This window comes from Aplysia californica, unplaced genomic scaffold (genome assembly GCF_000002075.1).
Source record: "Aplysia californica isolate F4 #8 unplaced genomic scaffold, AplCal3.0 scaffold00252, whole genome shotgun sequence".
NCBI lineage: Eukaryota > Metazoa > Mollusca > Gastropoda > Aplysiida > Aplysiidae > Aplysia > Aplysia californica.
In genome coordinates, this window is record NW_004797522.1 from 607,700 (window position 1) to 620,532 (window position 12,833).

The 12,833-nt window shown below is 38.9% G+C and overlaps 1 protein-coding gene across 1 annotated transcript in view; it reads left to right on the forward strand.

Annotated features, from left to right (window-relative positions):
* Window positions 1-278: 278 nt before the first annotated feature.
* The window catches only part of LOC101862190 (transducin beta-like protein 2), a 19,134-nt gene continuing 6,579 nt past the window's right edge, over window positions 279-12,833 (forward strand). Inside the window, exons 1-9 of the mRNA XM_005100581.3 lie at window positions 279-543; window positions 5,805-6,014; window positions 6,451-6,502; window positions 7,276-7,338; window positions 8,183-8,294; window positions 8,668-8,767; window positions 9,961-10,047; window positions 10,411-10,546; window positions 11,252-11,301. Of these exons, the coding sequence (XP_005100638.1) occupies window positions 420-543; window positions 5,805-6,014; window positions 6,451-6,502; window positions 7,276-7,338; window positions 8,183-8,294; window positions 8,668-8,767; window positions 9,961-10,047; window positions 10,411-10,546; window positions 11,252-11,301 (934 nt within the window). The 5' untranslated portion in view covers window positions 279-419. The remainder of the gene's footprint in view (window positions 544-5,804; window positions 6,015-6,450; window positions 6,503-7,275; window positions 7,339-8,182; window positions 8,295-8,667; window positions 8,768-9,960; window positions 10,048-10,410; window positions 10,547-11,251; window positions 11,302-12,833) is intronic.

Here is a 12,833-nt window from a genome sequence, read left to right on the forward strand (position 1 = left end):
AATATCGTGGAACCTGAAAATCCACATATCATTATATCACTTTTGCTTCTTTTATGAAGGATCATTTCAATACAAGGTGGAAATGGAACATCTCATTGATTTTTCAGTGTATGGCTTATTAACTTAGTCTGACTGCTTCCCCATTTTGAAGTGTTTTAATCTTTTTAAAAAGTGTTTTATACCTGATAAGCTTTCAACTTGTAGTTTTGGTTGTTTATTGTCGTTTCCTCAGCATAACAGCTATGTTTTGAAATGTTACTTTCGTTTTCAAATCCGGAAGTAAATTTTACTAGCAGTTGCACCACGACGACAATATAGACCGACTTTAACACAGTGTGACACAGTCTACTCTGCTACTAAATTACATCTAGATCTGCTACCTTGTGAATAGATCTAGCGTTGACCCCAGTGTTCTCGAAATGGCTGTGGAGCAAGCGTCTATTCCTCTAATTGCTGTAACAGCAGCTGTCGGTGCTATTGTTTTGCTTTTCATTTTGCTATGCAATGTTTTGCGCCGGGATAAGCAACAGCAGAAAGAAGAAGGTAGGTCTGTAGTGGTGATCTTGTAGTTCCGTTCGTTGAAGTCCACGATCCTTTTGTTTACATCCAGAGAAGAAGTCTTGATGACCAAATACTATTTGAAATCGGCTACACAAAGAGCAGGGATGCAACCTAACTGTGCAAAACATCAAATTCAAATTAGGATAAAAAATTCACTCAGCGGCATACCCCCTGAACCTGAACCACATGCAATTAAATGTAGAATTACGCAAACTATTGTTAGGAACGGCGCCCATCTTTTTTTTACGTCAGAATAGGATGTATGGATACCCCTCCGTTCACGTAACTACATCTAAGTATAGCCAACCGCATGGCACCAAAGATTGAAGTGTCTATATAAATACGCTAAAATCTACACCTCGCTTTTTTGGAAGTTCTGATGGCCGAATAGACTGCGCGTCTGCGTTTGAAGTCATGCAATAATTTTAGGAGCGGTTCGATTCCGGTCCCGGACTATTTTTTTTTTTCTCTTCTCCTCCTCCCAACAGTCCCATAAATTATAAATATTTTGTAGAGCTGCTTTGAAGTTTGTTTTTTAATGATGTATATTAGTGATGAAGAATGCAGTGATGAAGAATGCAGGAGATGGGGGGGGGGGATAGATCTAGATCTAATCCTCCAGCGTCTTTACGGCTATTTTCGTACACTTCCATCTTTGGTGTCATGCGGTTGGCTATACTTAGATGTAGATGTAGTCACGTGATCGGAGGGGTATCCTGTTCTTGTCATGATATTCGATACTTATACTCGAATATAGTGAAGATGTTCGATACGAAAATAAACACTTCCCTTCCCTATGAAATCAATATGGCTGAATGTTTACTATCGTCTTGTGTTCGTCTGACTTTGATCAAATATTTTAAGAATACATAACATCATTTACATGGTGTCAGAAGTGGGATTCAAAAGACTTGAACAAGGCGATTCTCAGAGAACATTACACCACACCTACGCTAAAGGGAATTCTACCAAGCCTATCCGGTGCACAGTATTTTTTCCATCCTGGATGCCAAATGTGGTTATTGGAATGTGGAGTTGGACGAAGAGTCAAGTTACCTCACAACATTCAACTCGCCAGAAGGAAGATTCCGATTTCTGAGAATCCCATTTGGATTAAGAATGACATGAGTCAAGATATTTTTCAGAAGAAGATTGACCAAACTTTTGAAGGATGCCAAGGTGTCCTAGACATTGCAGATGACATTGTTGTTTTGGGAAAAACAGAACAAGAACATGATCAAAACCTACACAAGATGATCAGAAGATGTGTCGAAACCGGACTGAAACTAAATCCAGAGAAATGCCGCATAAAGCAAAATCAAATCAAGTTCTACGGTGTAATAGTCACTCTAGACGGAGTCAAACCCGACCCCTCAAAAGTAGCAGCCATAAGAAACATGAAGGCTCCAGAGAATGAAAAAGAGCTACAATCTTTCTTAGGTCTGGCAACATACATAGGATATTTCATTCGAAATCTAAGCTCATTGACCGCACCCCTGAGAGAACTGCTCACAAAGTCAAGCAAGTTTGAATGGTCCCCAAGCCATGTAGAAGCATTTCAGAGAATAAAAAATGCAATCACAGAAGAAGTCACGCTTGCATACTTTGACGCAAAGAAGGAAATCACTGTCCAGGTGGATGCATCTATGAAAGCTTTAGGAGCAACCCTAATGCAGGAAAGAAAACCAGTGGTTTTTGCAAGTAAAACCCTCACTGATCAAGAAACACGCGACGCAAACATAGAACGAGAGTTGTTGGCCGTAGTCTATGGATGTGAAAGATTCCATACATACCTATATGGACAAGAATTCACTGTGGTATCCGACCACAAACCTCTACAATCCATTCATCTCAAGCACTTAAAGGCAGCACCGCCAAGATTGCAGAGGATGCTGTTGAGAGTCCTACAGCCTTACACTTTCACCATCAAGTACATTCCAGGGAAAGATATGTGTATTGCAGATGCACTGTCAAGACTGTCTGTGTCAAATGAAGAGACGAAACCGTTGGAAACACAACGTATCAAAATCCATGAAATCCTGCCTCAGTTTAGTGATAACTACATCCAGCGAATCACAAAGAACACACAAACAGACACAGAACTCAGTGCTTGGAAAGAGACGATCTACAATGGGTGGCCAGGAAATATCAAAGATGTTCCACAACTATGCCGTCTATATTGGAACTACAGAGATGAAATCTCAATTGAAGATGGAGTGCTCATGAAGGGATACAGAATCATCATACCACAGAAGATGAAATCCGAAGTCCTGAACAAACTGCATGAACCTCACTTAGGGTTAGAGAAAACCAAACTGAGAGCAAGAGAAAGTGTGTTCTGGAAAGATATTAACAAAGACATTGAAGACATTGTCAGGAAGTTTGAAACATGCCAGAAACACCAAAGTGGACAGCAAAAGGAACCACTACTACAAACAGAAATTCCGCCAAGACCATGGCATACGATAGGAACAGACCTTTTCTATCTCAAAGGAGAAGAGTATCTCCTTAAAAGTGACTACTGTTCAAAATTCCCATTTGTGAGAAAAATCCCAAAGAACCAAAGCTCAAGTCACAAGATTGTCACCCTCACCAAGCAAATTTTCAGTGAACAAGGAATAGCAAAAGTGGTTAGATCCGACAATGGGCCCCACTTCAGTGGATCCCCATACAGAAAGTTCTCAGAAGAATACAACTTCAGACATGAAACAAGCTCACCTCACTACCCAAGAAGTAATGGATACATTGAAAGCCAGGTGAAATTGGTGAAATGGACTGGCGAAAGCTTTAGAATCAAACCAAGATCCATACAAGGCTATGCTAGCTTTGAGAACTACACCAATTGACAACAAGCTGCCCTCTCCGACACGCATTCTTTTTGGCAGACAAATTGAAGACTCGTTACCGAGGAAAATACAGAGGCAACAAAATGCAGAAGAGTCATATCTGCAACAAGTGGTTAGGCTCTCGGACTCGCAACCGTAAGGTCGTGGGTTCGAATCCCGTCAGGGACCCGACGTTGTGTCCTTGGGAAAGGCACTTTACACGAATTTTCCTCACTTCACCCAGGTGGGAATGGGTACCCGGCTATAGACAGCGAAAGATCTTGTCAGTTTGTTAGTGTTTGAGCGCTTAATCAGCTGCTTGCACTGTATGCTTCCCGGGAAGCTGAGAATGTTTCGGAATGTTCTATGGTCTGCTGGGGTAATAATATAGTGTAAAGCGCATAGAGCCTGCTGTTGAGCGGGGAATATGCGCTATACAAATGCTATTTATTATTTATTATAACACAGACAAGAAACACAAAAACTCTATCATGACTAGAGTGCGAAACTGTTGCCCCCACTTTCAAACAACCAGCCAGTGACCATAAGAAATCCAGATCTAGAATCCAAAGTCTAGATCTAGATCTAGCTAGAATTAGATCTAGATTCTAGATCTAGCGGGAACCAGTAATTACTCGTCACACAGTGAAGTTATCACAGCTGAAAAACGTGTGGCGAGTTCACTAGAAAAAAAGTACCCAAATAACAGTGGACGGCACTTTTGGGACAAGTGGTCCTAACCTATAACGCCTAACAAATTTATAGATCTAATCTATGTACTCAATTGGAAACAAAAACGTAAGTAGAGTACAAAAAGCTGGCGTAAAAATGGGTTTGGGCCTTTTCTTTAAATTTACCGTTGTCTGTCTTCCACCTTTTTTGAGCTTTTGTTCCCTTCCAATTATTTAACGAAGTGACTATTTCTCCGAACGTTCGGAGAAATAGTGCCGATCTTTATTTATCCAGAGGTTTCCGGCTTCAGGTCTCCTTATTTTTTGCCTATTTGCGAGAGTTCGGCGCCAACTTTCATTCTGCCATTCTGCGAGGTCTGGGAAGGAGCAAATTTTTGGGTCTAGATTCTAGATCTATATTTCAATTTTCAAGAGCTAGTCTAGAGATTTTTAGATGAGTGTAAAAACGTGAAAAAGAAAGGTTTCACTACAGAATTAAATCAAAATTAGAACAGCCCGTAACAACGACAAAAATTAACAAATAAGGGGGGTGTGTCCGCCTATCCGAAGAAGATTGGCTAAATGTGCGTAATTTTTTTTTAACACAGGGTATTGCATGTAAATTATGGAATCACACACAAGGGGCCTGCCAGTGTCAGTACATGTACTCGGTTTTGGTGGAACGCTCTAACATAACACATTTAAATCTATATATATACATGAATATATTTAGAATCTAATGAAGGTCAAATTGAATGACGTTACACTATACAACATCCCCCCCCCCTTCTTCCCCAACAAAAAAAATTAATAGAAAAACAACACATCAGAACAATAACAAGATAAAAAAATTACACACCTACAAAATAAAATGCCACAAAGAGGGAAAAATAAAAGAAGAAACAGTAATACAAATCGTATGTAACTGTAACGTATTCGACAAATCAAAGTGGTGATGACAAGTGAGAAAGAGACGAGAAGTGAAGCTTAGTGAACTTTCTTTCAAAAGTAAAGAGGTTCGGTTTCTCTTTTTTTCTTTTTTTTTAAATTTGACTGATTCAGGGACAAAAAAATGCCAAAAAATCTAGCCCCTATTGATTGGTCACGGCCGCGACAAACGCAGATGCTAGTTCTATGTGTCGTTATCAATAGCCCTCCATAGATCTAGATCTCTAGACAGCACACGAGTGAACACAACACATTAAGTTTAAGAGCAGCATCCTTCATAGGCAACACGTCATTATATCTGTAGCGAAAAACTGTTTGGAACTGTATCATTTCTTTATATAAATATTTACTGCGGACATTTTTGGGACTGATTGAACCATATTGTATTGTATACGAACAATCTTTGGTAGGCCTATGATATAATTATATATATATATATATATATCCGAAATTTGCAGGAAAGGATGTGATTTGAGAGTGTTCGGAGAAATAGTGCCCAGCTTTATTTGCCCGAATTTGCCTCAACCTCTGTGACGAGATAACTGGAGGTATGTGACGACTTCACCATGTGACGAGTTCACTGGTATCTGATCTAGCACATCTGTGAATGGCCCAAGCCCAAAGGGATGACTTTCCGCCATCTATTTTTGTTGTTTTCCAGGGTTTCCCCTGAGATTCTTGGGTTTTCCTCGCCAGTAACTGTTGAGTCTCGCCGTGTTTGGGGTTGCTTTTTTTTTTATTAGATCTAATTTGTGTAATCTTTTGATAAATTCCTAACCCGCTCCTTCCTTTATTTCAGATAGCCAAGCAAATGATGTTGCTGAGGGCAGCCCAACTGAAAAAACAAATAACAAAAAGCAACAAAAGTCTGCACCAAAGAATGTCAAGAAGGTAGCCCAAGCTGCATTTTCTCATCCCTGGCTTGCAGGCACATTGAAGGGACACAGTGGCAGAATTGTTGGCTTAGACTTCAGTCCAAACGGAAAATATCTTATCTCTACCTCAGAAGGTAAGTGGGAACTGTTCCTCTCTCTCTCTCTCTCTCTCTCTCTCCTCCTCGTTCTCGATGACAGCAGCTAGACAGTCAGTCCGATGGATGTCGCGTACAAACTGTGTAGTTCGCTTCAACTCTGAAAGACTGCCATAGAGTTTTCTCTCAAGGGGAGCCACTTTCTGGGAACTGTTCAAATTTCTTAACATCTTTTTATGTCTTTTGTATGTTGGAATTCTAGCCCCAAGTATAAGTTCAGTGCAAGGGAAGGAAAACTTAGACTTTTGGATCATATCATGCTTATTGTTAGAATAAGAGCATGGTCTAAAAGCATTTTAAGAATTGTATTGCTTTCATTCATACATGTCAACTTACTTGAATATCATGATTCTCTTGTATTGTATTTCACTTGCTTTATTCTGTTGATTATAAAAATGATCTCTGCTCATTTCAGACAGGGCCCTGATGTTGTGGAGTGTGAAAGAGTTTCAACAAAGAGATCACAAGTAAGTGAAAGGCTGGGGACCGCTTGGGATTACCTTGCATCGAGTCAGATGATAGTCAAGAAGAGGTTTATTTCAGGATTTGCGCTGATTAATATGAAGTGCACTTTTCAAATTGATTTCATTTAGTCAAGTGGGGCCAGTCATATTTTTCTCCACAGAGGGGCAAAAGCTTCCTTTCTAGCACAAGTCGACTGAATTCAATTAAATTTGATTTCGACCCTCAAAATGAAATGTGTTTGCTTTCAAGGTCGTGAATCAAATTGATCATAAATAATATTGTGCCCAGTTGGTAGCTTTGCCACTGCTTTGAGTAAAATCAGTTTGACTGAATTCGATTAGCAATGTGCGCTGGGTATAAAGTTTTCCGAAGAAAACATTTCTTGTTACTATTCCCTGTGTAGAATAATTATTTAAACAAAATTGTTATATTTATGAAATTCCGACTGCTGAGGTTACACAGGAGCTTGTCAGTGAACATGTGAAAAAAGTTGTTGATGCTTAAGTTTGTTAGTCTATTGTTCTTTTCACCAGTCAGGAATAGACTGAATTTTAAGCTTAAAAAATTAAACTAATTTACTAAACATCTACTGTTTTTAAAACTTTTTTTTTTGCCAGGAATGAAGTGAGTTGTAAAATATATATTTAAAGTTATTTCTAGCAGAAAGATTGCTTTAAGGACTTAAACATTTGGCCGGGTATGATTTTTAAGAAATTTGATACATTTTGTTATAAACTGCTTCATCTGCAACTGTTTACTGTTCCATCTATTACAGGTACATTAGAGGCAATGTAGATCTGGACTCTGCCACTCATGTTGCTTTCAGCCCAGACTCGAAGTAAGTTTGTTTGATTTTTTTATACAAATTCTTAATCCTTCTTGTGGTTTTCCTAGAGAAATTTGTCATGCAAATAGTCAAATATAATGCTTATACTTTCATATTGAATGCATTGGATATCAAAACTGATTTGGAATTCTCCTGGGAAAATATTTAAGATGTTGTAAATATTTAAGATGTCTAATGTATTTGTGTGAAAACGCATTGAAGTACATGTAGATGCCTGTTTAGAAAGTCATAAAATATTGTCAGCGAATATCGAATAAGACTGCCATAGGTTGGTGTAGATGTTGACTTTTAGATAAGTGTGAGATAAGAGCAATGCTGCCTAGTCTTACTCAATTTGGCTTACAAAAAATTGTGAAAATTGGAGGAAGAAAAATAGTTTGTTATCAATTTTACATCAAAAAACAGGTTCCGATTGAAATGTCTCTGTTAGCAAAAGATGCTCAGAGTGACTTTATACTAAGTGCAAATAAATAAGGAAAATAAACAAAGATGGGTTCATTTTCAGAGATAAAATTGAAGTAATGGCGAAAAATTATCTTGCTGTGCGTATGCACTTGCAATGTTTGAAAGATCACATAACAATTTTTAACATAAATGCACAAGAGAATGAGGTTAGTTGTGAACCTAATATTGTTTTTTTTTTAAAAGAACCGAAATGGGGAGCGTGCCTCATGAACCCCCTTCCCCTGAAAAGACACCCACTTGTGGCGGTGACACTAGGTTTTCAGATTTAAAAAGAATATAAATGCTTCAATTATCTCTTTGTTGTTGTGGAAGTGACACCAATGTTTGCAGCCTGTGTTTCAATTCCATGATTTCGTTTCCACTCTTTCAGGGCGTTTATCACAAGCTTAGCTAACGAAAATGCGGTGAGAATATTCCGACTTGGCAAAAAAGATGACGGTTCAAATAACGTTGCAATCAGTGCTGCTGTTACTTTTCCAAAGGTAAACATCTTTTCTTTACTTTTCGTTTTGTGGTGTTCTTTTATTTTTTTGACTCACCTGGATTTTGAATCTTTTTTGTGTGTGTTTATAAGTTAACATGAGTTTGAACTGGTACTGTGCTGTGCCTGTTTTTAGAGCTGCTGGACTGCACCGCGGAGTATTTATAAGACTCAGGGTCTTTGGTAATGCTGTGAGACAAAGTTTTATATAATGTGCACATGGTATCCTGAATGTGGAAGTTTTCTTTTACATATTGCTGGTGTACAAGCTTTGCATTAAGACAATCTAATTTTGTCAGGCTTGAGATTTTGGTGTGGGTAAAAGCTCCAGACTTTGAGTAAGATAATATGGGTACAAAACTGATCCTTTTCAGAAACAAGACAGGGACATTATTGGCGTAGGAATTTCTTCCACTGGACGTTTCATCATGACCTGCAGTGGGGATACTACCATCCTCGTCTGGGATTTGAAAGGTACTCTCATACTCTCAGATTTTTTTGTTTTTTCACCTATGCATGGCAAGATAGTTTTTAATCATCTTTTAACAGTTTATCGTCATCTTTTAACAGTTTATCATTGTCAGCAGATGTCCATGTCACAGTGTAGTACTGCCATATTTACAAATACACATTGTGTCCATTTAACCCTTATGATAAAAAACGAGTCTTTAGTAGGTATGTTGTATTAAGGACCATACAGACTGACTGCAGTTTAAAGGGACTGACTGACTAGCTTGCAGAAGTTGCAAGATTAGTTCCTGAGTGAGGAAGTTTTTTTTTATCAAGTATGATCTCCACTTTTCTTCTAGGTCGCTGGCTCTCACTCTGCTGTGGTTGACCCTGGCATTGAAATGTGGGTCTTCTCAATTGTGTCAATGGAGCATAAACCATTAACAATTTATTTTATGTGTTCAGAGTGACTGATTGCACTGTGAAGGTAGCTGAGGAAGTGAGTCAGCTTGTATGAATGATAGTTACACTGACTAGAATTTTCACACAAGGTTGAAAAGGGATTGTCACTGAAAGTTATTTTTAAATTGACCTTAAAAAGTTTAGAGTAGTGCTTAATTTCATCAGCAAAATTCCTATGTCTCAAATATCTTAGGTCAAGGTTGAAAGTGTGAATTAACCATTTACGGGCTTCATGTCCTGATGGAAAGATAACATAGGTCTTTTGGCATTGCATTTCACTCACGGACCCATTCATCTCATTGTCACTTGTGTCAGCAGTGTTAACAAATATTAACTACACATATCTTATACTTATACATTGTCTTTCAACTAAGATCCACAGGTTTGTGGCATCCATGAGAGCCCAATGATGTAGTTCTGGTCTAAGTCTTATTTTTTTATACTCCCCATGGTGTTTATGCATTTATATATGAAAATAGCTTCTGTAATTTTTGTCCGTCTTCCTATTTAAAAAAATATCAGTTGCATTGGCATGCGTTCTTTTGGAGAACACCACTAGTAATTCCAATTTCTTTTCTTTCCCTCTGATGTTTCTATCTGTTTGTCTTGCTTTTTCTCTGTGCAAAATGGCTATTTTTGTGTCAGTGTGCTTCACTTTACTCCCAAGATTTCCTTCATGAATCAATAAAGTTTATCTTATATCAATTTAAACCACAAACTCAAAGTCAAATGTTATTGTGCTTGTTGCTCAACAGGTGAAGTCTTGGCCACCATTGATACTCACCAAATGAACAACTCTTGTGGAAAAGTGTCACCCTGTGGACGATTTGTTGCGTCTTCAGGTAAGGGTTCAGAATTTTAAAATTGTGTATTTATATTTCAGAGGTTTAGTTTTAGTTTAGTATGGGGTTTTACGGCGCTCGCAACTGCCTAAGGTCATATGAGCGCGCTTTTCAGAGGTTGTTGCATAACCTGATGTGGATCCTATGGGTTCTACCCAAGTTGATAAAGCATTAATATGAAAACACCGGTAAACCGAAAAAAAATAAAATCCCAATATTTTTTTAATTTTATTTGAGCAACCTCTCTGCACCAAAAACTCAGCTATTAGCTAAACTGAAGAAAATCCGACAGATTTTTATTCAACCTGACTTCCCTGAATGTCTTCTCTAGATGACCCTATATCAACATGTTCTCTCCCTCAGGATTTACTCCAGACGTCAAAGTTTGGGAAGTTGTTTTTGACAAGACGGGAAACTTCAAAGAGGTCAAGAGAGCATTTGAACTGAAAGGTCACACTGCTTCTGTCTACAGTTTTGATTTTAACAACGATTCAAGAAGGTATGGAGGGTAAAGAGTTTATTTTTAACCCTGGTTAAGACTGGGAATGTACGAGATGGCCAGGGCATGTCACAGGGGTTTCCGATACGTTACAGTACAGCTCGATCTTCTGACCATTGTAGTTGGACCAGTAAATTTAAATATAGATCTATAAGATACTGGTATTTTGAAAGGTCTTTGAATTGAATATTCTTTAGTAGGAATGTGAAGAAAAAAAGTAAGAGAAAAAGGCAAACTTGGTTAGGGCATGGAAATAATTTTTTTAGTTGTTATTTTTATTAAAGCAGCAGTGCGGAGATAATTATGATGGTTTTATGCTGAAAGGACTTTGTGTAAGAGTGGTAGGCCTAAGGGGCTGACTCATAAGAACATTATCTGTCATGTATCTCCTCTCTCCTTTTATGCACCCTTGACATAACAAGGATATTTTAATACACCTTAAATCTGCTTGGTGAGAGGTTTCATCGATCTGAAGGCACCGGCGCTAGGTTCTGTTTCTATTTGTTCCGTCTGCTTTTTCTACCTTCTGCACTGAAAGACCTTTACTGTGTCGTGTCTATATGCTCCTCTTTACTCAAAACAAACTAAGGAAATCTGTATCACAGAGTAGAGATTATGTTATTAATATTTCAGTATTGTTTACAATTGTATTCTGTATATATATATGTAAGAGATCATGTTTTCTTTTGCTTTGGATATTCCCAGGATGGTCTCAGTTTCCAAAGACAATACCTGGAAATACTGGAACACTGATGGTATGTTTGTGTGAGTGAGTGAGTGAGTGAGTGAGTGAGTGAGTGAGTGAGTGAGTGAGTGAGTGAGTGTTTCCTTCCCCCTCCCTCTCTATGGGCATGTAGGTATGCATATGCGTGTATTGTTTTAGTAAGAGTTTTCCGGCACTTGCAGCACATTAAGGTCATATAAATGCCGAAGAATAGGTGTTGCAAGAGAGTAACATACACAAAAAAGCAGGAGAGATAAGGGCGATAGATGTTTGGCAGGAAAGAAGGAGCAAACCACACCAGAGCACCCGCCGGCCACTCACATCATGTACGTGTATGAATGTGAGTATGTGTGTGTGTGTGTGTGTGTGTGTGTGTGTGTGTGTGTGTGAGTGTGCATTATATCTGTATACAAATACGTATAATATTCGTCCGTGTAAGCGTCACCACACCCATCAGAGTTGGTGTCCTTGTGAACAAACGACCGACCACAAAAGAAGCAGAAAAACCAGTAACAACACACTGAGGCACCGTGGCGAAATATGGCGCTCGTCAAAATAATCAAATAGAAGAAAACGCCATTTTTCTTCCCGTATGGCAATTTTAATGGATTTTTTAATGTATTTTGCTCAGCACCTTTTATGCCCATTAAAACACATTGCTGAGTGGCTTTTTACTTAAAATTGCTGAATAAAGGCACAAAAACGTAAATTAACATTTTCCAATGACTCTCAAGCTTTGGCGGCCATTTTTCTCTAATTTTACTTTGGAAACCAAGTGACCTCACCTGCTTCAATTCAACATAACTCGACTTCTATTGAAGATAAATGGACTTTTCACCGAAACCAAGAAAAATGAACAAGATTTAAGAAGATACCAATAACTCCATATGCCCAAAACTTGACGAGCGCCTGATTCCACCGCGTCGTGACGCCAATGTCCAGAGCTCCCGGGGCCAGCAGGGCGATCACTCTGAGGCTCTGTGGAGCGTGAGAACCTCATGCAACATTCAGCTTGGCCCCGGCACACAAAGTGAGTTCCTCTTCCTCTTCTCCCCTGGTGGCAACCCCCACCCCATCCTCTGGTGGCAAACCCCACCCCATCACTTCCTCTTAGCACTTTCGCACTTTTGCACTGGCCCAAGACTTCCCAAGACAGTCATCCCCCTCTCTCTCCCCCTCTCTCTCTCTCTCTCTCTCTCTCTCTCTCTCTCTCTCTCTCTCTATCTATCTATCTATCTATCTATCTATCTATCTTCCCTTTTATAACGATTTATTGCTCTGCACCTTGTACTACTGGGCGCGATTGAGGATAAAGTAGTATGGGTATATATATATAAAGCTTCACGAAATAGAAAACCTGAAACCAAGAGTGTGTCTTTTCTCTGTGGGGGTTTTTTCTCTCCACGTAGTAACACCTCTAATCGTCGGCACTAATTTGTCCTAACTGTATTACTAGTGCAGTAGAACTCTTACTAAAACTAAACTAACCTAAACCTATATCAGAATGACATATCCAATGAGCCACCCCCACCCCCCTCACCCCCCTCACCTCTCACCACCCTC